The 25,802-nt window shown below is 47.4% G+C and overlaps 1 protein-coding gene across 4 annotated transcripts in view; it reads left to right on the forward strand.

Annotated features, from left to right (window-relative positions):
* The window catches only part of LOC137376933 (oxysterols receptor LXR-alpha-like), a 123,119-nt gene that overhangs the window by 43,221 nt on the left and 54,096 nt on the right, over positions 1-25,802 (forward strand). For 3 of the 4 annotated variants that reach the window (XM_068045890.1, XM_068045894.1, XM_068045892.1), the window contains 3 exons: positions 8,445-8,516; positions 20,852-21,085; positions 22,657-22,926. In XM_068045890.1, coding sequence (XP_067901991.1) covers positions 8,483-8,516; positions 20,852-21,085; positions 22,657-22,926 — 538 coding nt within the window. In that variant the 5' untranslated portion in view covers positions 8,445-8,482. The remainder of the gene's footprint in view (positions 1-8,444; positions 8,517-20,851; positions 21,086-22,656; positions 22,927-25,802) is intronic. The other variant, XM_068045893.1, reaches the window with a different exon arrangement.

The following is a 25,802-nucleotide window of genomic DNA, read 5'->3' on the forward strand; positions in this document are numbered from 1 at the left end:
CCAAACCTGTACACACCTGACACCCAAACCTGCACAAACGACTCCCAAACCTGTACACACCCACTCCCAAACTTGTACACAGCCACTCCCAACCTGTACATACCCACTACTGAACCTGTGCATGATTTATTTATTTAGAGATACAGCACTGAAACAGGCCCTTCGGCCCACCGAGTCTGTGCTGACCAACAACCACCCATTTATAGTAATCCTACACTAATCCCATATTCCTACCACATCCCCACCTGTCCTTATATTCCCCTACCACCTACCTATACTAGGGTCAATTTATAATGATCATTTATAAAACTGCACACACAGCCACTCCCAATCCTGTTCACAAAGCAACTCCCAAACCTGCACACAACAACTGCCACGGGCACGCACACCCAACCCCCTGTCCTGCCCTTGCCACCCTGCCCCAGCAGAATTCAGAGCTGGATCCCTGCTTTGCCGGACTGACTGGAGCAGGGTTCAAACTCTGCCACCATTGACTGTGAGCTGGGAACATTACCTCACTGCCAAAGCCTGTTTCTATTGTTGGAAGTCACCCAGCAGCAAGATACTGATTGGGTCCTGAATCAGGCAAATTCCTTGGTTTAGTTTGAGGAAAGTAAATAAATGATGTGGGAAAAAAGCAAAAACTTTTTCAGTTGTTAAATTGGCACCAATTTTAAAGGTACAATCCTCAAAGTTCACATTATAAACATCCTCCATATTTTATAAACACTAAATTTGATAACAAGACCCATACATAGTTCTGCATAAAAATTAAGTTTTATCTGCACAAACAAGATCCAGCTGAACTCGCAGCTCTGCCTTATGACGCTCATCCCAACATGACAAAAGGCAGCATTGTTGGCTGGTGTGTACAGATGCTGGAAATGTGTCCCCCTCATCCTGTTAGAGGCCATTGACAAAACACAGACCCTTTACTGATTACTCACTTCCATTCTGCTGCTTTTAAACACCTCTGCAATATCATAGTCATTGAGTTAAGCAGGACTATATACCATACCTAGCGGAGTGTTACACCCCTGTAATGGGAAGTGTCACTGACTCCTCGGAGCGAGGTGAGGCGTCAGAGGGGGATTTGTTGTGAGGAATTGAATAGCAGTTGGTGAGAAAGTGGAAGTATTGGTGCATCCTGCTGGGTTGCCCAGAGGCCAGGGGTCAGTTGTTCAGGGGTCAGGGGATGGGTGGTACACGAGGGAGATTCTGAGACATACAGTTTCATTTCTGCTGTTAGCTGCTGAGTCTGCCTGCAATGACTCTCCACGGATGTACATGAAGGACATTCTTAGAGCTCGATAGACAGCGTGGAGACTTGGATAGACACCCTCAAATTAGAAAGGAGAAGTTTGATGAGCGACTTTAGTAAACGCCCTGATTATTGGGAGATTGTTCCGAGTGCATTAGAGAAGCTTTCTGACTGCTGTTTTTTTGGTGTCACTGACATTTGTTTCCCTTTCTTTGGTCCTTGCACTGTACCCAAGACATGGGCTGCTTGGCATTGTTAATTGTAGTCTAGGAGATGTGCAGGAGCACTTTCACGTACAGGGTTCAGGAGGCAGAATCACTCTATGGGAAAGAGGCTTCACCAGCATTATCAACCCAGTATAAATAAACCATCGACATCCAGACATTCAATCTGGATTGATAGAATGATTCAGCACTGAAGGAGGCCATTTGGCCCATCACCCATCCTTTGCTGTAAAGCACTTTGGGACGTCCTGAGATTGTGAAAGGTGATATGAAAGTAAAAGAAAATCCAAAACTTTCATTTCGATAGCCCAATATCAGGATGTCCTAAAGTATTTCACATCCAATGAAGGACTTTTTCAGGTGTAGACCCTGACTAATGTAGGAAGCACAGCAGCCAATTTGCACACAGCAAGATCCCACAAACAGCATTGTGAGAATAACCAAATAAACTGTTTTAGTGGTTTTGGTTGAGGGATGAATATTTTCTCGGCCATCAGTGTGAACTCCCCTGCTCCTCTTCCAATAGTGCCAGGGGATATTTTACTGACATCGGAGACAGCAGACAGGGCCTCAGTTTAATGTCTCATCTGGAAGACCTCACCTCCAACATTACAGCACTTCCTCGGTACTGACCCTCTGACAGTGCAGCGTTTCTTCAGTACGGCCCCTCAACAGTGCAGCACTCCCTCAGTACTGCCCCTCCGACACTGCAGCACTCCCTCAGTACTGCCCCTCCAACAGTGCAGCGTTTCCTCAGTACTGCCCCTCCGTCAGTGCAGCACTCCCTCAGTACTGCCCCTCCGACACTGCAGCACTCCCTCAGTACTGCCCCTCCGTCAGTGCAGCACTTCCTCGGTACTGACCCTCCGACACTGCAGCACTCCCTCAGTACTGCCCCTCCGACACTGCAGCACTCCCTCAGTACTGACCCTCCAACAGTGCAGCATTTCCTCAGTACTGCCGTTCCGACAGTGCAGCACTCCCTCAGTACTGCCCCTCCGTCAGTGCAGCACTCCCTCAGTACTGCCCCTCCAACAGTGCAGCGTTTCCTCAGTACTGCCCTTCCGACAGTGCAGTGCTGCCTCAGTAGTGCCCCTCCAACAGTGCAGTGCTCCCTTAGTACTGCCCCTCCGATGGGGCAGTGCTCCCTCAGTACTGACCGTCCGACAGTGCAGCACTCCCTTAGGACTATGTTCAATAAACACAGTGTTGTAACTGGTAACTTCTGGCACTGTTCACAGCTCAAGGCACGATGCATGAGTGCACAGTGGTACAAGATATCAGCTGGGATGGAGGTGGGGACTGGTCGAAAAGTTTTCACAAGAGAGTAGGGATCCCACTGAGTGGAGAGCAGGCTGTCAGGAACCCAGCACTGCAACGCCAGAACATTTCTTAGGGAAGGGAAATCCCTCACTTCAATCTCCAGAGACATATCCTGATCATACTTTGGGGCTGGAATCCCACATTTACTACTTTGGAAAGTTGAAATAAACAAGCTGTTTAACTTGGACATCTCTTCAAAATTCACAAATCTGGAGCTAAGTCAGAGATTAGAATGGGATCAGTGTTCAGAGGCGATTTAACAGAGGTTCCTTATTGAAAGTATGAAGAGTTTTGAAGGGGTGAAGAGAGGAAGATTATTTGTTGGGGAGTCAGTGATGAGGGGTCTTCACTTTAAAGCTATGATTGGGGGAGTGAGGAGAGTGATTGGAAGAAGTGTCTTTACACAGAGGGTTTTTGGAAAATGGAATGCTTTGCCACAGGAGAGAAATTGAGGCAGAAAACCTTTGAGGTAAAAAATGGGTAGATATTTGAAGCAGAGGAAGATACAGGGCTAAACAAGAGCAGCTGTAGGCCATTCAGCCCCTCGAGACTGCTTCGCCATTCAAACAGACCATGGCTAATCATCGACCTCTACACCATGTTTCCCCACTATCCCTATATCCCTTGATGTCATTAGTATTCAGAAATCTATCGATTTCTGTCTTGAACATAATGACTGAGCTTCCACAGCCCTCTGCGGTAGAGAATTCCAAAGATTCACCTCCCTCTGAGTAAAGAAATTCCTCCTCATCTCAGTCTTAAATGGCCTGCCCCTTATTCTCAGACTGTGTCCACTTGCTCTAGACTCACCAGCCAGAGGAAACATCCTCTCCACATCTACCCTGTCATGCCCTGTAAGAAGTTTATAAGTTTCAATGAGACAGCTATTATGTTTTCACCAGGTTACTGGTGATTTATATATATATATATATATCGGATTTATCCTAGTAATGCAGATATCACACTTGTATTAAATCACCAATTACAGCACTTTAAAATATCTCAGCACTTACAAGATCTCAGTACAATGTCTTCTCAGAACAGTCACTGTTTGGTAGAACATTCTAGCTCTGTCTCTTTTTAGTTTCAGTTTCAAACTCTTAAGCAATCAGTGAACACTGATAAGTGGACAGATCAATACAATCAAACCCAGATCAATGTAACACTACATTTTCCCCCTGTTGACTAAAAACATTATTTTTGAATTAAAGTATTCTAAACAACAAACATATATACATCAAGTTATCTCTTGGTGTTCAACTTGTCTGTTTGCTTTAAGTACAGAAATAGTCTTTGAGATAGGAAGGTCTCTTAGGTCTGCGATTAGATTTATGAATTTGAGGTTGTGGATCTGTTTGATCAGCTTGATGAGGTGGATGATCAATATCACTCATAGAAAAAAGAAATGTATCCTCATAACCACTATCCTCAAAATATCCTGGTCTACTCCCTATCAAATGTCTCCCATACCATTTGGTGTTGTCATCCAACAGGTAAGCATTGGTACCGAGCAAACATTTAATCTGCTTTGGACCCGATACTGATGAAGCAAGCTTGTGGGTGCGATTTGGCTGCTTGATTCAAACCCAATCTCCAACTTTAAATTGTGGTTAATTTAAATTTAAATTGTGACAGAGCTGCTCATTACTCTGCCATTAACACTCTCTCTGGATAATGCTTTGTCTTTCACCACAAGCATTAACACGCTTTTTGCCTTTGTTATTTGTCCCATGACAGCTTTGTTATTTAATCTCTCCTGACCTCTGCCCTCTCACACACCTTCCCTTTTGTTCTCTTTCCCACCAACCCCCCACCCCCAACCTTCACTTCCTTAAAACCTAATTCTTTTCTAACCTTTGCCGGTTCTGATGAAAGGTCACAGACCTGAAACATTAACTCTGATTCTCTCTCCGCAGATGCTGCCAGACCTGCTGAGTATTTCCAGCACTTTCTGTTTTTATTTCAGATTTCCAGCATCTGCAGTGTTTTGCTTTTATTTAAATTGTGGTTCCCTTCTGCTTGTATGTTTGTCAAAGTATGCTTTTGCTTTATCTTGTCGCTTTGTGTTTTCATCTGCTTTCACTCTGACATCCTTGCTAACTGGTAGTGATGGCTTAAGAATGGTCAGTGGCATGAGAAAGTTAGGACCTATCATAAGTTTGGCTAGTGTCTTTCAGCTCAGAGAGTGTTGTCGGCTTTACTCCAGTTGCTGTCACTCTGTAATCTAGAAAGTCAATCTCAGGTGCCGCAAATGTGCATTTGTCCTTGTTTAGCATCAAATTGTGTTTTGTGAGTCGAGTGAGCACTGCTGATAATCGTTGATCATGTTCAGCTTTGTCCCTTCTGTGGACAATGATGTCATCAAGTAGGTTGAGCATCCCCTCAACATCCAACAAGATTGAAGAAACTATCTTCTGGAATGTGCTCAGTGCTGAACTTAGTCCATATGACATTCTGCAGTACTGAAACACACCTTCATGGGTAACAAAAGCTGTAAGATATGAGCTTTGTTCTTCTAGAGGTATCTGAAGATAACTCCATTACATATCAAGCTTTGTGAAGACTGTGGAGTCATGAAATGATGCTGATAGTTCTTGGATTGTAGGAAGTGGATACTTGTCTGGTACGATAGTTTTGTTGACTGCATTTAGGTCAGTGCATTGTCTAAGTTCGCCATTTTTCATTGTGCAATGACTAGATTTGATATCCACGTGGTGAGTTGCTTCACTCAATGATACCATCTGCTTCTAGTCATTTCAGCTCCTGTGACATTTCAGCACGGACTGCAAACGGCAACCATCTCAAATTTTGTGAAACTGGTTGAATCGATGTGTCAATGCGAGGAGCATGACAGTACCCTTTGACCTCCCCAAATCCAGTAAATAAGGAAGGATACTGGTGTGTATAATCTGTGCCATTAATCCCATTAATGTGTGCTCCGGTGGGGTCAACGAGTTTGAATCCAAGCCTATCAAAAGGTTTACCCCCTTAAGGCTTCAACCTTTAGCTCTATAGAAAGTAAACCTGTCTCGGGGGACATTTTTGTAGTGTACGAGAACTGTGATCATCCCCAAACTGGAATGATAGTGTTGTCATAAGCTGGAAGCGTGTCTGTTGCAGGAGTGAGAGAGAAGTGCGAAAAATACCAATGGTAGAGTTCGTCATTCAAAATAGATACTTTCACGCCAACATTGATAAGAAGTGACACTGTGATCTCAACTGAGCACTCCTTAAAGTGACCTGTTGCTTTACTTTTTGTGACGGTAAATCACAGAATCACAGAATCATTACAGTGCAGAAGGAGGCCATTCGGCCCATCGTATCTGCACTGGCTCTCCGAAAGTGCAATTCCCTCAGTTCCATTGCCCTGCCTTCTCCCCGTAAACCTGCACATTCTTCCTTTTCATATAACTGTCTAATTCCCTACAGATACATGCCGTATCTTACTCTCAGGAAGAGACTCCTCCACATGTTGAACCAATGAAGTCTTTTTCTTCAACGACCTGCACATCTTTGCAAAATGGTTCCACTTTAAACATTAGTTACACTTTTTTCCTCAAGCTGGGCATGGCATTGTGACTTGATGAGCATTTCCACAATTTGGGCACATTTTGATGAGGTTGCTGAGGTCTTCTTGTCCTTAACCCTTGCACTGAAGCTGGTTGGGCAAGCTGTGTCTGAAACCCTGAGTCTAAGGGTGCATGTGTGTGGAACATCTTCAACTCTAGCATGACAGATTTGATCTGGACTGCCAAGTTCACGGCTTTTTCCAAGGTTAAATCATCATCCTCCGTGAGGAAACATAGAAAATAGGAGCAGGAGTAGGCCATTCGGCCATTCGAGACTGCTCCGCCATTCATTATGATCATGGCTGATCATCCAACTCAGTAACCTGTTCCCGCTTTCCCCCCATATCCTTTGATCCCTTTAGACCCAAGAGCTATATCTAACTCCTTCTTGAAAACATACAATGTTTTGGCCTCAGCTGCTTTCTGTGGTAGCGAATTCCACAGGCTCACCACTCTCTGGGTGAAGTAATTTCTCCTCATCTCAGTCCTGAAAGGTTTACCCCGTATCCTTGGACTATGACCCCTGGTTCTGGACTCCCCCATCATCGGGAACATCCTTCCTGCATCTACCCTGTCAAGTCCTGTTAGACGTTTTATAGGTGTTCCCTAATACATGGAATTGAAGTCTTTTCAATTAATTGATCATGAATTCACCTTCCAAACCCGCGACCTCTCCTACCTAGAAGGACAAGAGCAGCAAATGCATGGGAACACCACCACCCGCAAGTTCCCCTCCAAGTCACAGGATTCTACATTGCTCCCAATTCTCGGGCTTACCACTTTTTCAGGCAACTTTATAAACCACTTCCTTTGATCTAATCCAATCTTTAATTTCTCTTGTTAGCCACAGTTGATTCACCTTTCCTGTTGGGCTTTTGTGTCTTCGAGGAATGTATATTTGCTGTACACCATGTAATACTTCTTTAAATACTAGCCATTGCTTGTCCACTGTCAAATCTTTGAGTGTATTTTTCCAATCCACCATCACCAACTTGCCCCTCATACCTTCATAGTTTCCTTTGTTCCGATTTAAGACCCTGGTTTCAGAATGAACCATATCACTTTCAGACTTGATGTAAAATTCTTTCATATTGTGGTCACTATTTCTTAATGGCTCCTTTATAGCAAGGTTATTAATTAGCCCTTTCTCATGACATAATACTAAATCTAAAATAGATTACTTTGGGATTGATACAGGGCTATGAGGAGAGAGTGGGGCAGCGGGATTTGTTTGGGGTTGTTACAGGGCTACGGGGAGAGATTGGGGAAGTGAGATTAGTTTGGGATGAAAACAGGGCTATGGGGAGAGAACGGGGCAGTGGGGGATTAGTGTGAGATTGATACAGGGCTATGGGGAGAGAGCGGGGCAATGGGACTAGTTTGGGATTGATACAGGACTATGAGGAGAGCGCAGGGCTGTGGGACTAGTTTGGGATTGATACAGGGCTATGGGGAACGAGTGGGGAAGTGAGATTAGTTTGGGATGAAAACAGGGATATGGGGAGAGAGCAGGGCAGTGGGATTAGTGTGGGATTGATACAGGGCTATGGGGAGAGAACGGGGCAGTGGGATTAGTATGGGATTGATACAGGGCTATGGGGAGAGAGCTGGGCAGTGGGATTAGTGTGGGATTGATACAGGGCTATGGGGAGAGAGCGGGGAAGTGGGATTAGATTGGGATTGATATAGGGCTATGAGGAGACAGTGGGGCATTGGGATTAGTTTGGGATTGATACAGGGCTATGGGGAGAGTGCGGGGCAGTAGGATTAGTTTGGGTTTGATTTAGGGTATGGGATGATTATGGGATTGATACAGGGCTGTGGGGAGAGAGCAGGGCATTGGGATTCATTTTGGATTGTTCTATATATGAGCCAGTACAGACAATGGGCCAAATGGCCTAATTCTGAGTTGGAAATGCCTAAGGCTCGGCATTTGGGTAGCTTGCACTAAGTAAAGGGGAGCAAACTTTTGATCACAATTGTGCCTGGTGTGTTCTCTCTCCCTCTCTTGAGGAATCAGTGGTGTCTGGCCTCTCGGTGTTAACTCTTCACTGCTTTCTGTTGCAGGTTAGGGAATTCCGTTATGACGAGGTGCTGTGGGAAGGATGTCCACGGTATCTGCCACTGATATTGATTATGGTAAGATCCATTTAGACCCTGGAGTTAGGATTTATAGGGGTTTTAACACCAATGCAATTATTCAGCTCATGATGTAAAATGTTGACATTCTGTTTTATTTGCTCTTCTGCCCTTTCTATCGAATTCAAGCAGCCAGACGTTGTGTGTGAGCTTCACCAGTGAATTTGCTCAGCAGTACAGTCAACTTTAACCTTGATCCTATTCTCACTGGATATACCCAAACACACACAAACGCAGAAAGGCACAGAGAGACACTGACACAAAGGATTTTAATTGCCCAAATATTGATTGGGATAATGTTAGAGTAAAGGGTAAGGAGGGGAGGAATTTCTGAAATGTCTTCAGGAGAACTTTGTTGACCAGTATGTTCTCAGTCCAACTAGGAAGGAGGCATTGCTGGATCTGGTGCTGGGGAATGAGGTGGGCCAAGTGGACCAAGTGTCGGTGGGGGAGCACTTAGGTAAGAGTGATCATTGTATCATAAGGGTGAGATTAGTAATGGAGAAGAGCAAGGAACAATCTAAAGTAGAACGTCTAAATTGGAAGAGGGATAACTTCAATAGGATAAGAGGATCTAGCCAGGGTAAATGGAAGCAAAGATTGACAGGAAAAACTGTAACGGAACAATGGGTGATCTTTATGGAAAAGATGTTTCAGGTACGGGCTAGGTACATTCCAACAAGGGCTAAAGGTAGGGGAACCATAACCAGGGCTCCTTGGATCATGAGGGAGATAGAGAATGTGATGAAACAAAAAAAGGGGGTGTATGATGTATGTCAGGTGAATTCATCAAGTGAAAACCAGGCCAAATACAATGAGTTGAGAGGGGAAGTGAAGAGGAAAAAAAGAGTGGTAAAGAGAGAATATGAGAATAGAATGTCAGTCAACATAAAAAGGAACTCAAAAATCCTCTATCAGCATATAAAAAATAAATGGGTAGTAAGAGATGGGTTGGGGCCTATTCGGGACAAAGTGGGTGATAGATGCTTGAAGGTGCAGGGCAAGGCTAGATTACTAAATGAGTACTTTGTATTGGTGTTTACAATGGAAGTAGAAGCAGAGATGGTAGAAGTAATGGATGGGGTGAAAACTGAAAGGCAGGATGTACTGGAAATGCTGGCTATGCTTAGAGTGGATAAGTCGCCTGGTCCGGATGGTTTGCATCCCAGATTGCTAAGGGAATGGGAGTGGAGATAGCAGAAGGGCTTGCCATAATCTTCCAATCTTTCCTAGATATTGGGGATGTGCCAGAGGATTGGAGAGTGGAAAATGTGGCACCCTTGTTCAAGAAAGGGTGTAAGGACATTCCTAGTAACTACAGGTTGGTCAGTTTAACATCAGTGGTGGGTAAGGTTTTAGAAACAATCATCAGGGAAAAAAAATCAACGGGCACTTGGAGAGTCTTGAGTGAATTAAGGAGAGCCAGCACGGATTTGTAAATGGCATAAAAGCAAAATACTGCGGATGCTGGAAATCTGAAATAAAAACAAGAAATGCTGGAATCACTCAGCAGGTCTGGCAGCATCTGTGGAAAGAGAAGCAGAGTTAACGTTTCGGGTCAGTGACCCTTCATCGGAACTGACAAATATTAGAAAAGTCACAGGTTATAAGCAAGTGAGGTGGGGGTGGGGCAAGAGATAACAAAGGAGGTCTAGATTGGACCAGGCCACATAGCTGACCAAAAGGTCATGGAGCAAAGGCCTTTGTTTGCCTTTGTTTGCCTGCAGCATAATCTGCCAACTCATTGGGGCTACAGATCCTTGTGTATTTGAGGCTCCACAGGGACATGGGTGCCACCTATTCTGAGGTCAGGTGGACCACTGAGTGAGATCCACCTCAGCAGCCACCGGCAGATGGGCTGCAACTGAAGGAGGAGCAACAGCTGTAGCTGCAACAAGCAATGCACCCACATGTTGCTCCATGGCACAGAGGGGTTGGCCAAGGGCTAGGAGATAGAAGGCAGCACCACCTTCAATACAGGGTGTACATGCAAAAGGTCACAGACCTTGCAGCCTTTTGGAGGAAGACCTCGGAAGGCAGAAGGAGCAGGTGGATATCCATTGCCCGTAGTCATCAAGGTGACCGTGGTCATGAATTTCTCTGCATCAGGATCATTCCAGGGGTCGGTTGCTGACATCTGCAAAATCTCACAATCTGCTGCACATAACTGCATCACACGGGGGAAGGATGCCTTGTGTGTGAGGGTAGAGGACTATATTGAAATGCATTCTGCCAGTCAGGTCCAGAGGGCTGTTGGGTTCAGCTCCATGGCAGGATTCCCTCAGGTGCAGGGCATGATTGACTGTACCCATGTGACAATCAAGGTTCTGTCAGAGCAGGTAGGTACATTTGTGAACAGAAAGGGATTCCACTCATTCAACATGTAGCTGGTACGCGATCACCGCAAAAGAATCCTGCAAGTGTGCACAAGGTTCCCAGGAAGCTGCCAAGAGGCAGCTTGAGGCAGTGTCAGTGCCCCAACTCTTCAGCCCACTGGACACCCTACATGGATGGCTCCTGGGTGACAAGGGGTATCCGCTGATGACATGGCTGATGGTGTGGAACCCCACCACAGAGTCATATAAGAGATACAACCAGAGCCATTTAATGATCAGAGTAACCACTGAGCAGGCCATTGGTTTGCTGAAAATGCAGTTCTGGTGCCTTGACCAGTCTGGGAGTGCCCTTCAATACGACCCTTCAGGGTCATACAAATAGTGAGTGTGTGCTGTGCACTGCACACCTTGGTGATACAGAGAGGAGTGGAACTGGCATCGGAAGAGGGTGGTGACCGCTTAGCATTCTCAGAGGAAGAAGATGATGATCAACCAGTGTAGAATGCCCATCCAGAGGTCCTGCTGTGCCTGTGCCCATTGACCGACATACCAGTGAAGTCCATGACGTGCCCAACTGGTCAAGATTCACCTGAATGTGGGACTTCCTACACTGCACTCCAAGCACTTAGGCCCCTGCGGCAGCAATTATGGCTGCAATCACAAGCCCATGGCCACATACAGATCTCCTTGCTTGAAGACATCCCGTGCCTCTACCCTCTTCCACATTAATACTATGACCCACGACATTCATTGCTCTCACATCAGGCCAGACGTCATGGTCAATGTGCAATGGAGCACTAAGGACTACATAGCAGTTAGCCAAAACAGACGGTTTCATTTCAATGAAGTAAATTAACATGACAGTGACATAAAAGACAACACTCAAGTGAATCCTATTGTGCAACTAAGACTGTTTGTACCTTCTCTTCCTTGTACTTCTACGTGGTGCTACCCCTGTGGCTAGAGCAGATGTGAAAGCAGCCTGCTCGTTTCTGTGCTCCAGGGACTGAGATGCGCGTGGCGCACATCCTCTGGTTGCAGTGCCTGTGAAGGTCCCACCACAGACTTGCCCACTTGCAGCTGTGCAGAGGCAGCCTCGTCATGGAGGCAGGACACAGTGTTTGTGGCTCTGTCAGAGGGGCTGAAGGGGCAGCTGCAGACCAGGGGTGGGTGCATCTTGAGGAGTGCCCATTGTCATTATCCCTGCCTCCTTCTGGCCTTTCAAAGCCCACCTGCACCAAGAGCGGGAGAGCAACAGGCTACGTCTCCGTGCATTTCTGAGCCATCACTGCAACTGACCAATCAGTGCTGCTAAAGGCTGCAGACAGTGTGGAGACCACTGCGCTGTTCCAACATCCTCTCATTCACCTGCTGCATATGACTGTTCATGAAATTGGCCAATCTTTCAATGGAGGAGCTCATGCTCATTGCCCTGAGACATTGTATCACTCATGACATGAATGGACTCCTCCATTCTCTGCCCAACAGTGCTCTCTGCCTCAGGAAACTCTGATAGATACCAACACATTGCCCTTTGCTGCAGCACAAGCACCCGCTTTGTATATGAGCCCCGAGGCACAGCAGCTGTGTCATGCTGAGCATGGCTGGGCCTCTCTTCAGTCCTCCAATGGGGACTGCCCACAGCTGTCACTGCCACTATCACCTGTTCCTGATCTTCTCCTCACCTTGTGCCACCTGTTCTACCTGTGACTGAGGCCCCACTGAGGTGAGTGTATCTGCGCTGGTCATTCCTCTAAGTGCTGCTCTTCCTCTGAGGTCTGCACTGCCTCCTCATGCTGCTACAGCTGTGCCTCCAGCCAGCATTGCTCCTCGGGGAGAGTGAAGACCTCAGTTTGTGCAGCACCAAGGTGCTATTGCTTTCATGCCACCACATGTTGCTGAGCTTGAAATGGTGTCTTATGGACAGCACCACTGAAGAAGCTACTCATCCAATTCCAATATTACATCATAATGCTTTCACCTGCTTTGTGCTGTACCCCCATCTCCCCCCTCAGCAACAGCGTGACCAGCCCCCACCCCACTAGTCTCCAGGGTCTCCCCCTCCGTTGGCGTCAACCCTGATTCGATGCCATTCTCTTGGGAGTTAGGTGCTCTCTTCTTCTGCAATGAGAGAAAGGGTGTTAGGAATATGAAGGGTGCAGTCTGTGGATAGTAAGGCACAGTGACATTTACTGGGCTTCACAGTGGAATGGGATGTGACTATTATGACTGTGATCATTATGACTTTAGGGCTAAGTGTGATTGCTGTTTGCGTATGACCCTGTGAGACATTCCTCTGTGTTCCTTTCTGCCTTCCTGTGCAGAGGATTGCTAAGGCGGTCAGAGAGTTATGGCTGCCAGCTGATAATTGCAGGACACTCACCTTGCCAGCCCTCAAGAGGTCATTGAAGCGCTTCCTGCACTGTATCCATGTCCTGTTGATGACACCTGAGCTGCTGACCTCCTCAGCTACCTCCAGCCATGTCTGCTTGGTCAGGAGAATGAGAAGAGGCAATATAAAATAAAGGGTACAATTCTGAAGGGTGTGCAGGAGCAGAAGGACCTGGGGTATACGTGCACAAATCGTTGAAGGTGGCAGGACAGGTTGAGAAGGCAGTTAATATAGCATACAGCATCCTGAGTTTTATAAATTGGGACATAGAGTACAAAAGAAAGGAGGTTATGGTGAACCTTTATAAGACACTGGTTTGGCCTCAACCAGAGTATTGTGTCCAATTCTGGGCACTCCACTTTAGGAAGGATTAGAGAGGGTGCAGAAAAGATTAACGAGAATGGTTCCAGGGATGAGAGACTTCCGTTATGAGGATAGATTGGAGAAACTAGTGTTTTTCTCCTTAAAGAAGAGAAGATTGGGAAGAGAGTTGATAGAGATGTTCAAAATCATGAGGGGTCTGGATAGAGTAAACAGGGAGAAACTGTTCCCATTGGTAGAATGGTCGAGAACCAGAGGACACAGATTTAAGGGGATTAACATGAGGAAAAACTTTTTTATGCAGTGAGTGGTTAGGATCTGGAATGCACTGCCTGAGAGTGTGGTACAGACTGGTTCAATCAGGGCTTTCAAAAGGGAATTGGATAATTATCTGAAGAGAAGAAATTTGCAGGGTTACAGGGAAATGGCAGGGAAGTGGGATTAGGTGAGTTGTTCTCGCAGGGTGCTGGCATGGACACCATAGGCTGAATGGCCTCCTTCTATACTGTAATCATACAATGAATCGATGATTCATGTTGGCTGGCCTCCTTCTTCTGTCCTCTGGAAACAGTAGCTTCCTCTGTGCCCTCACTGCCTGCAAGATGACCTCCAGGGAGGCATTGGTGAAACAGGATGCAGCCCCTCCCCATCTGGCATCCATGTTCTGTACAGGTCTCGACTGAAAAACACCACTTCAGTTCTCCCAATGTTATGTCCACCTGTGGTCCTTTAAATCCTGCATGCCCAGGCGCACTGCTGACTCGCTGTCCCACCCACTCATCCCTAATTGGACAGCAAGCTCGGAGCTGGGTTGTTAATGGGCCTCCTCCCGGAAGATTGGACTGGATGTCCCTCCAATTGCACATGCAGGTTGCTGATACAGAGACAGTCCCCAAAACAACACAAGTTGTGAAAATTCTGCCCAGTGACGCATGCACCTTTCTATTAAGGATCCAGGTAGCCGCCCACAAGGGGGCTTTGCTGATCCTGGTTTGCAGAGTGGCACACCTGATGTCAGACTAACTCAGTGCAGAATGAAATTGAACCAGAATTGAATGTGGGCATTTCCCCCTCACCGTGGCATTGCTGTTTGGTGTCTGGGAGAGGGTGTCTTTGATGGATTGCCTTCTCAGGGATCAGCTGGTTTCTGCTCTCTGTTGCCTGATCCTTTTAACCCTTGCTCTGCAGCTCAGTGATGTCCTGTGACTCACTCATTCAAACTCCATGCTCCAGCTTGTGCCTTCTTAACCTCCCACACGCGTTTAATAACATGAAAGGCACCCCAACAAATGCTACTTAAAGGGATCATCGACTACATCTGGGTGACATCCTGGTTTATTTCTTCTGGCTGTTGCTGCAAATCTCCAAGTTTTGGGTGTTTCCTTGAGTTGGTTAAAGTTTCAATAATCTTGGTTACAGGGAGTGGTTCGGCAGGTGCTGAACATGTTTTTGCTGACTTACTGGCTTCTGCACAGCCCAATTGCTCCAAGACATGGGTGGACTTGTATTCCCCTTGGCATTGAGCATGATGGAGAGAATTAGCAGAGACAACGCAGAGCAGGCTCTCAGCAGGAGACCATATCCACACAGGGTCTTCAGGGGGCAGATCTGGAGTCCTTTGATGCACTGGAATCCGCTTTGCGCACTGGTATCCAGACCCTTGCTGGCAGGAGTCTGTGCTTCCATGGCAGCAAGCTGAGATAGTATGACAACAGTCTGAGTTTCCACTGCAGCACTCAGACAAAGAACAAAAAGAACAAAGAACAGTACAGCACAGGAACAGGCCATTCGGCCCTCCAAGCCTGCACCGATCTTGATGCCTGCCTAAACTAACACCTTCTGCACTTACGGGGCCCATATCCCTCTATTCCCTTCCTATTCATGTATTTGTCAAGATGTCTCTTAAACGTCGCTATCGTATCTGCTTCCACCACCTCCCCTGGCAGCAAGTTCCAGGCACTCACCACCCTCTGTGTAAAAAGCTTGCCTCGCACATCCCCCCTAAACTTTGCCCCTCGCACCTTAAACCTATGTCCCCTAGTAACTGGCTCTTCCACCCTGGGAAAAAGTTTCTGACTATCCACTCTGTCCATGCCACTCATAACTTTGTAAACCTCTATCATGTCGCCCGTCCACCTCCGTCGTTCCAGTGAAAACAATCCGGGTTTATCAACCTCTCCTCATAGCTAATGCCCTCCAGACCAGGCAACATCCTGGTAAACCTCTTCAAACCCTCTCCAAAGCCTCCACATCCTTCTGGTAGTGTGGCGACCAGAATTGCACGCAATATTCTAAATGTGGCCTAACTAAGGTTCTGTACAGCTGCAGCATGACTTGCCAATTTTTATACTCTATGCCCCGACCGATGAAGGCAAGCACGCCGTATGCCTTCTTGACTACCTTATCCACCTGTATTGCCACTTTCCACAGGACCTGTACGCCCAGATCTCTCTGCCTGTCAATACTCCTAAGGGTTCTGCCATTTACTATATACCTCCCACCTGCATTAGACCTTCCAAAATGCATTACCTCACATTTGTCCGGATTAAACTCCATCTGCCATTTCTCCGCCCAAGTCTCCAACCGATCTATATCCTGCTGTATCCTCTGACAATGCTCATCACTGTCTGCAACTCCACCAACCTTTGTGTCGTCCGCAAACTTACTAACTTACAGAGATTAGATGGTTACTGCTTGTGCTGCAATGGAAGCTGAGATATTGGCCATCAGACATTGCACCATGGTTGGGTCCATAGCTGTACCAATGAAGATGCCTCCCACCAACCCCCCCACCCCCATTCCACACTGGAAAGAATGGGCTCCAAGCTCTACACCAAGTTGTTGCTGGACTCCTCCATGCTCCTTGACATTGAATGTAAGCTTTCCCAGTGCACCAGTGTCCGCCCATCAGCCTTCTTCTGTAACCTGTCCATTCCAAGTCCTCATCAGGGTTCTCTGCAGCAGAACTAGTTTATGACCTTGCCCTCTGGTGAGCTGGTACTTCTACTTTCATTTTCCCCTAGCCCTGGCTCCAGTGTATTTGTGCCCAGTGTCCGTTTCTATCCTATTCTCTAAATAGCGCCCAGTGCCAGTCTATGAGATAATGGCTGCGATTGTGAAATCGAGTGACCATGTGTCTTTATCTTCATCTTCACTGTCTTCTTGCTTTTCCTCCACTGCATTGGGGAATTGCAGTTCTTGGGTATGTGAAAGGAAAAAGGGACGAGGGAAAGGTTGTGTAGAGGGGAGTGGAGTAAGTAAGTGCATACTTAGACCATCTGCAGCTTGAAAGCCAAAAGAGAGTTTGGGAAAGTGGGATATGAGAAGAGGAATTAGGTATGAGGATACAGTCATCTTCAATGGATTTAGCCCCACCGCTGGCCACAGCCTCAGCAATAGCACTTCCCATAAAGGCCAGCACCATCTCTCCATGGGGTTGAAACATGTGGGGGTGTCACTCCCACTTCTGTTAATTCCTGATTGTACATCATCTTCTCCTGCAAGTGTGCCAGTGAGTGTGGTGCTAACTATTTGACTGTCTTGTTTGAATAGCTACAAGTGTGTGCAAGATTTGAGATGAGGGTGTGAGGGTGAGGTGAAGCATATGAATATTGGGTATGAGTCCTGACTGATAGAGATTGTTGGTAGGTGAGTGATAGGGATGTAGTGAATTGAACAGTGGACACGATGAGTGGTGCAGTGTGATATTTGAAGAAGCAACCACCAACCGTAACAACTCATTAAACTTTTCTTCCGACATTACATCCAGGTTCTTGGGCCAACACTTCTGGCATTGACCCCCACTGTTATCTCTCAGCACTGCCTTCTGAGCATGTGTATCGAGGGGCTTTGGCCTCCCTGAGGATACAGAATATCTTTCCTTCTATCAACCTCTTCCACCAAAACCTCCAGTGCAATCTGAAATCTTTGGTGCATGCGCTCTCCCATGGCCAGCTATTGTTAACTCTTCCACAGCACAATATCCAGAATGATCTCAGCACCATCAGCAGCCACAATGTATCTCCCCTTGAAGAGGTGCAGGCTAATGTTAAGTAATTCGAGCAAGTAATGATATTGTGCCCTCTGTTGCTGTGTGCAGCCAATGAACAGCATGGTTAGTGCTGGCTGCACACAGAAATTATAATGAGGAGGCAGCACGAAGTTGGGGCAGTACTGAGGGAGTGCTGTACTGTCAGAGGGTCAGGACTGAGGGAGTGCCGTACTGTCAGAAGGTCAGTATTGAGGGAGTGCTGTACTGTCAGAGGATCAGTATTGAGGGAGTGCTGTACTGTCAGAGGGTCAGTACTGAGGGAGTGCTGCACTGTCAGAGGGTCAGTGCTGAGGGAGTGCTGTACTGTCAGAGGGTCATGACTGAGGGAGTGCTGCACTGTCAGAGGGTCAGTACTGAGGGAGTGCTGTACTGTCAGAGGATCAGTATTGAGGAAGTGCTGTACTGTCAGAGGGTCAGTACTGAGGGAGTGCTGCACTGTCAGAGGGTCAGTATTGAGGAAGTGCTGTACTGTCAGAGGGTCAGTACTGAGGGAGTGCTGCACTGTCAGAGGGTCAGTGCTGAGGGAGTGCTGTACTGTCAGAGGGTCATGACTGAGGGAGTGCTGCACTGTCAGAGGGTCAGTACTGAGGGAGTGCTGTACTCAGAGGATCAGTATTGAGGGAGTGCTGCACTGTCAGAGGGTCAGTATTGAGGGAGTGCTGCACTGTCAGAGGGTCAGTACTGAGGAAGTGCCACACTGTCAGAGGGTCAGTATTGAGGAAGTGCTGTACTGTCAGAGGGTCAGTACGGAGGGAGTGCTGTACTGTCAGAGGATCAGTATTGAGGGAGTGCTGCACTGTCAGAGGGTCAGTATTGAGGGAGTGCTGCACTGTCAGAGGGTCAGCATTGAGGGAGTGCTGCACTGTCAGAGGGTCAGTATTGAGGGAGTGCTGCACTGTCAGAGGGTCAGTACTGAGGGAGTGCTGTACTGTCAGAGGGTCAGTATTGAGGGAGTGCTGTACTGCCAGAGCGTCAGTACTGAGGGAGTGCTGTACTGTCAGAGGGTCAGTACTGAGGGAGTGCTGTACTGTCAGAGGATCAGTATTGAGGGAGTGCTGTACTGTCAGAGGGTCAGTACTGAGGGAGTGCTGTACTGTCCAGAGGGTCAGTACTGAGGGAGTGCTGTACTGTCAGAGGATCAGTATTGAGGGAGTGCTGCACTGTCAGAGGGTCAGTATTGAGGGAGTGCTGCACTGTCAGAGGGTCAGTACTGAGGAAGTGCCACACTGTCAGAGGGGCAGTATTGAGGAAGTGCTGTACTGTCAGAGGGTCAGTACTGAGGGAGTGCTGTACTGTCAGAGGGTCAGTACTGAGGGAGTGCTGTACTGTCAGAGGGTCAGTATTGAGGGAGTGCTGTACTGTCAGAGGGTCAGTATTGAGGGAGTGCTGTACTGTCAGAGGGTCAGTACTGAGGGAGTGCTGTACTGTCAGAGGGTCATGACTGAGGGAGTGCTGCACTGTCAGAGGGTCAGTACTGAGGGAGTGCTGTACTGTCAGAGGGTCAGTATTGAGGGAGTGCTGCACTGTCAGAGGGTCAGTACTGAGGAAGTGCCACACTGTCAGAGGGTCAGTATTGAGGAAGTGCTGTACTGTCAGAGGGTCAGTACTGAGGGAGTGCTGTACTGTCAGAGGGTCAGTACTGAGGGAGTGCTGCACTGTCAGAGGGTCAGTATTGAGGGAGTGCTGTACTGTCAGAGGGTCAGTATTGAGGGAGTGCTGTACTGTCAGAGGGTCAGTACTGAGGGAGTGCTGTACTGTCAGAGGGTCAGTACTGAGGGAGTGCTGCACTGTCAGAGGGTCAGTATTGAGGTAGTGCTGCACTGTCAGAGGGTCAGTACTGAGGGAGTGCTGTACTGTCAGAGGGTCAGTATTGAGGGAGTGCTGTACTGTCAAAGGGTCAGTACTGCGGGAGTGCTGTACTGTCAGAGGGTCAGTACTGAGGGAGTGCTGTACTGTCAGAGGATCAGTATTGAGGGAGTGCTGCACTGTCAGAGGGTCAGTATTGAGGGAGTGCTGCACTGTCAGAGGGTCAGTATTGAGGGAGTGCCACGCTGTCAGAGGGTCAGTATTGAGGACGTGCTGTACTGTCAGAGGGTCAGTACTGAGGGAGTGCTGTACTGTCAGAGGGTCAGTACTGAGGGTCAGTATTGAGGCAGTGCTGCACTGTCAGAGGGTCCGTACTGAGGGAGTGCTGCACTGTCAGAGGGTAAATACTGAGAGAGTGCTGCACTGTCAGAGGGTCAATACGGAGAGAGTGCTGCACTGTCAGAGGGTCAATACCGAGAGAGTGCTGCACTGTCAGAGGGTCAATACCGAGAGAGTGCTGCACTGTCAGAGGGTCAATACCGAGAGAGTGCTGCATTGTCAGAGGGTTAGTACTGAGAGAGTGCTGCACTGTCAGAGGGCAGTACCGAGAGAGTGCTGCACTGTCAGAGGGTCAGTACCAAGAGAGTGCTGCACTGTCAGAGGGCAGTACCGAGAGAGTGCTGCACTGTCAGAGGGCAGTACCGAGAGAGTGCTGCACTGTCAGAGGGTCAGTACCAAGAGAGTGCTGCACTGTCAGAGGGCAGTATCGAGAGAGTGCTGCATTATTGGAGATGCTGTCTTTCAGATAAGAAATTAAACCAAGGCCCCATTTGCCCTCTCATTTCAAAGACGAGCAGGGCAGTTCTCCCTGGTGTTGAGGGCATTATTTATCCTTTATCAATAAACATGGAATGATAAATGTGTGTTCCTGTGCACAAATTACCTGAAATGTTTGCAAAGTGAAGTCACTGTTAAAATGTCGGCAAAGGAATGAACATGTGGGCTGGAATTGAGGGACAGGACAAACAATACTGATTTCACCGAGGTTACTTTCATGCCTACACAATGACAGTGACTGCATTTCAAATGTAATTCATTGGCTGTGCATGGTTGTGGGCTCTTTGGGGAAGTGTGATATATGAATGCAAGTTTGAAACTTGGACTGATACAGCACAGATGAAGGCCGATGCCAGCTCTTTGGTTAAGCTATCTAACTAATCCTAAGCCTGGCTCTATCGCTACAGCCAATGTAAATTCCTCCTTTTCAAGTATTTCCCCAATTCTCTTTTGAATGTTATTGTTGAATTTGCTTCCACCACTCTTTCAGGTAGTGAATACCAGATCAGAACAACTCGTTCTGTTATATTTTTTCTCATCTCCCCTCCAGTTCTTTTTCTAAATCACACTTGCTAACCCCCATGTCTTGCAGGAGAAAACAAAGTGTTTCTACACATATCAACGCCGCTCTCAGAATCGAGCAGTGATCAGCTCGACACCAGGCTTCAGACAGCCAGAGACCCCGGGAGGAAAAACAGTGCGCAGCTGCATCCTGCTGGATACCAGGGCGAAGGAGCTCACAGCTACTGGAATGGAAGTGTGAAAATAGAGGCTGCATTCTACCCTTACACAAACCAGAGCCTGGGTGAGGAAGCTGATATTCCTGGTGAGGGACAACGCGAGTGGTCCTCATCACAGAGCCTAACACTGCAAACAGACTGCAGAGAAAAGGGCAGTGGAGGTGGGGGATTTCACAACACGGGCTGAAGGTGTGGAGTGAGGTCGTGAAGGGCAGAGTTTAGGGGAGCACGCAAGTAAGGCAAGGGGTTGGGGGGCATTAGTAAGGGGAAGAGTGTGCAAGTTAGTAACAGGGAGAGGGTTCGGGAAGGAGAGAGTGAGTAAGAGGAGAGTTATTCAGATATAGTAAGGTGATTGATTTAGTGTGAGAGTTAGTAAGGGGAATGATTAATGGGGAGTTAATCAAGTGAGGGGTTTTTGGGAGAATTAATAAGGTTGGAAGGGTTTAGCACGAGTGTTACTCAGAGTTACTAAGGGCCAGGTTCATGAGGGGTACTACGATTTAGTTACAGGAGGGGAATGACACAAGGCATGGCTTTAGGGGGAGTTAGTAAGGGGACAGCTTTAGGGAACTGTTAGTAAGGGGAGGGGTTTGGGGAGAGTCAGTAAGAACTATTCGAGTGGTTTAGATGGGAATTAGAAAGCGTTAGTATGTGGGGGGGGTTTAGGGGCGAGTAATTGAGGGGAGATGTTTTGAGATGAAGTTTCAAGGGGAGAGATGTACGAGAGAGGTGGTAATGGATGAGGTTTAGATGAGTGTAAGAAAGTGGACAGGTTGGGAAAAGAATTAAAATGAGTGGATCTAGTGGTTTGTAGTAGGGGACTGAAAACTGGAGGTAACAGCAGGCAGGGAGTCTCCATGCTGCAGGTCAGGGCTGCCATCTACTGGAGAGAGAGAGTCACTCTCTCTTACTCAGTGTGTGTAACCAGTTCACTGGCAGTCCCTCCTTTTCCCAGGGCAGAATTTTTGTTCTGGAGGCAGGGGGGCAAACAAAATGGCAGGATGCAATGCTCCCGATGTTGTCCTGGCCCCCTGCCATTTTGTCCGGAGCGGGGAAGGATGATGACGGCCATCCTGCACCGAGCCAATTAAGGCCGTTAAGTGCCAATTAATGGACACTTTAGGGCCTCTTCCCACCTCCACTTCCATTTTGTCGAAGACAGAGGGGCCCACCACCGTGGAGAGACGCCACCAGGTAAAGCCTGGTAGCCTCTTAGCAGGGTCGTGGGGTTCACACCTTAGGGGGTAATCCAGGGTCCCTGAAGGGCCTCCCCAGCAAGAACCCCCTCCACCCCCACACCTTCACCAACCAGTTCGTCACCAGGGCCTACCTGAATGACCCTGGTGACCCGGACCCCACTTACTTGTCCCAGGGCTTTCTCCTGCCTTGGTATTACAGGGCCTCTTGCAATCCTCCGATTGGCTAGCAGCTCTGGAGGTGGGAGCTCGTCTCTTAAAGGACACCGTCCCTGATGGTGAGAAGTTAATTGCCTGCCCACTGTGGAATTCCAACAGGGATCCAACAGAGGGCCGAGAGGCATTCTCCCCCGCACCTTTCAGCCTGCTGCTAGTTCTCCCATTGCTGGAATAAAATCTGGCCCACAGTGTGTGTGACCTGTTCAGTGACAGACCCTCTTCTGCTGTGTATTTTCTCTCAGTGGAGCACCAGCCAACGAAACGCAAGAAAGGCCCGGCCCCGAAGATGCTGGGAAATGAAGTCTGTAGCGTGTGTGGAGATAAGGCCTCAGGCTTCCATTACAATGTGCTGAGTTGTGAGGGCTGCAAGGGTTTCTTCAGACGCAGTGTGATCAAGAGAGCCCGGTATTCCTGCAAGAACAGCGGCCAGTGTCAGATGGACATGTACATGCGCAGGAAGTGCCAGGATTGTCGGCTACGCAAGTGTCGGCAGGCCGGAATGTTGGAGCAATGTAAGTCATAAAGAGGAATAGAGGTCAAACCTTGCACCAAGCCACATAACTACACAACACAGGCACAGGAATTAGTGTGGGATTGACCAAACAACCAATCATGTACAGATATCTTCCTGAGAAAATGGGATTGAGACACACCATTCAGTGTACAACTATCTCCCTGAGGGAGAGGGACTGAGAGACTCCAATCAATGTCCTGATATCTCCTCAAGGCAGAGTCTCAGAGACACCAGTCAGTCTGCAGATATCTCTTAGAAAAAAGTCAAAACAAAAGGCACTATATCAGAATGTGTGACCCATTTACAACAAATTAGAGGAATTAAAAGCGCAAGTAGAAATTAATAGGTATAATCTAATGGCCATTACAGAGACACGGTTGAAAAATGACCAAGATGGGGACTAAATATTCTGGGATATTTAACTTTTGGAAGAGATAGCAAAATGGAAAAGTAGGAGGGATAGCCCTGATAATAAAATATGGGATAAAGAGAGTAGAGAGAAAGGAAGTTAACTCAAAAAAAAAATCAAAATGTAGAATCAGTTTGGGTGGAGCTAAGAAACAGAAAGGGGCAGAAAACATTGGCAGGAGTTGTTGAGAGGCTCCCCAACAGTAGTTGGAGTGTAGCGCAGAGTATAAAACAGGATATTGCAGGCTCATATACTAAGGGTAATACAATAATCATAGGGAACTTTAATTTTCATATAGACGTGGCAAAACAAATTTGCAGTAATAGTGTAGAGGACGAGTTCATATAGAACATAGAACATAGAAAAATACAGCACAGAACAGGCCCTTCGGCCCACGATGTTGTGCCGATCCTTTGTCCTCTGTCAAGGACAATTTAATCTATACCCCATCATTCTCCTTTATCCATATACCTATCTAAAAGCCGTTTGAAAGTCCCTAGAGTTTCTGACTCAACAACTTCCCCAGGCAAGGCATTCCATGCCCCGACCACTCTCTGGGTAAAGAACCTTCCCCTGACATCCCCCTTATATCTCCCACCCTTCACCTTAAATTTATGACCCCTTGTAACGCTTTGCTCCACCCGGGGAAAAAGTTTCTGACTGTCTACCCTATCTATTCCCCTGATCATCTTATAAACCTCTATCATGTCACCCCTCATCCTTCTCCGTTCTAATGAGAAGAGGCCTAGAATGTTCAGCCTTTCCTCGTAAGACTTATTCTCCATTCCAGGCAACATCCTGGTAAATCTCCTCTGCACCCTCTCCAAGGCTTCCACATCCTTCCTAAAATGAGGCGACCAGAACTGCACACAGTACTCCAAATGAGGCCTTACCAAGGTCCTGTACAGCTGCATCATCACCTCACGGCTCTTAAATTCAATCCCTCTGCTAATGAACGCTAACACCCCATATGCCTTCTTCACAGCCCTATCCACTTGAGTTGCAACTTTCAATGATCTATGCACATAGACCCCAAGGTCTCTCTGCTCCTCCACATGCCCAAGAACCCTACCGTTAACCCAGTATTTTGCATTCATGTTTGTCCTTCCAAAATGGACGACCTCACACTTTTCAGGGTTAAACTCCATCTGCCACTTTTCAGCCCAGCACTGCAACCTATCCAAGTCCCTTTGCAGACGACAATAGCCCTCCTCGGTATCCACAACTCCACCAACCTTTGTATCATCTGCAAATTTACTGACCCACCCTTCGACTTCCTCATCCAAGTCGTTAATAAAAATCACAAACAGGAGAGGACCCAGAACTGATCCCTGCGGCACGCCACTGGTAACTGGGCTCCAGGCTGAGTATTTACCATCTAAGACCACTCTCTGCCTTCTATCAGTTAGCCAATTCTTAATCCAACTGGCCACATTCCCCACTATCCCATGCCTCCTGACTTTCTCCATAAGTCTACCATGGGGGACCTTATCAAATGCCTTACTAAAATCCATGTACACCACATCCACTGGTTTACCCTCATCCACTTGCTTGGTCACCTGCTCAAAGAATTCAATCAGGCTTGTGAGGCAAGACCTACCCCTCACAAAACCGTGCTGACTGTCCCGAATCAAGCAGTGTCTTTCCAGATGCTCAGAAATCCTATCCCTCAGCACCTTTTCCATCAACTTGCCTACCACCGAAGTAAGACTAACTGGCCTGTAATTCCCAGGGTTGTTCCTATTCCCTTTCTTGAACAGGGGCACAACATTTGCCACCCTCCAATCACCTGGTACCACCCCCGTCAGCAGAGAAGATGAAAAGATCATTGCCAGCGGCTCTGCAATTTCATCCCTTGCTTCCCATAACATCCTTGGATATACCCCGTCAGGCCCGGGAGACTTGTCTATCTTCAAGTTATTCAAAAACCCCAACACATCTTCCCTCCTAACGAGCACTTCCTCGAGCTTACCAGTCTGTTTCACACCGTCCTCTTCAGTAATACACCCCTTCTCATTCGTAAATACCGAAGAGAAGTACTCATTCAAAACCTCACTTATCTCTTCCGGCTCAACACACAGTCTCCCGCTATTGTCCTTGACCGGACCTATGGTCCCCCTAGTCATCCTCATATTTCTGACATACGCGTAAAAGGCCTTGGGGTTTTCTTTTATCCTACCCGCCAAGCATTTTTCATGCCCTCTCTTAGCTCTCCTAATCCCTTTCTTCAGATCCTTCCTGGCCATCTTGTATCCCTCCAGAGCTATGCCTGTGCCCTTTTTCCTCAACTTTATATACGCATCCTTCTTCTTCCTAACAAGACTCTCAACCTCTCTTGTCAACCACGGTTCCCTCACATGACCATCCCTTCCCTGTCTGACAGGGACATGCTTATCAATGGCCCCTACTATCTGCTCCTTGAAAAAGTTCCACATTTCGACCGTGCCCTTCCCTGCCAGCATATG

Source organism: Heterodontus francisci, chromosome 14 (genome assembly GCF_036365525.1).
Source record: "Heterodontus francisci isolate sHetFra1 chromosome 14, sHetFra1.hap1, whole genome shotgun sequence".
Classification (NCBI taxonomy): Eukaryota; Metazoa; Chordata; class Chondrichthyes; order Heterodontiformes; family Heterodontidae; genus Heterodontus; species Heterodontus francisci.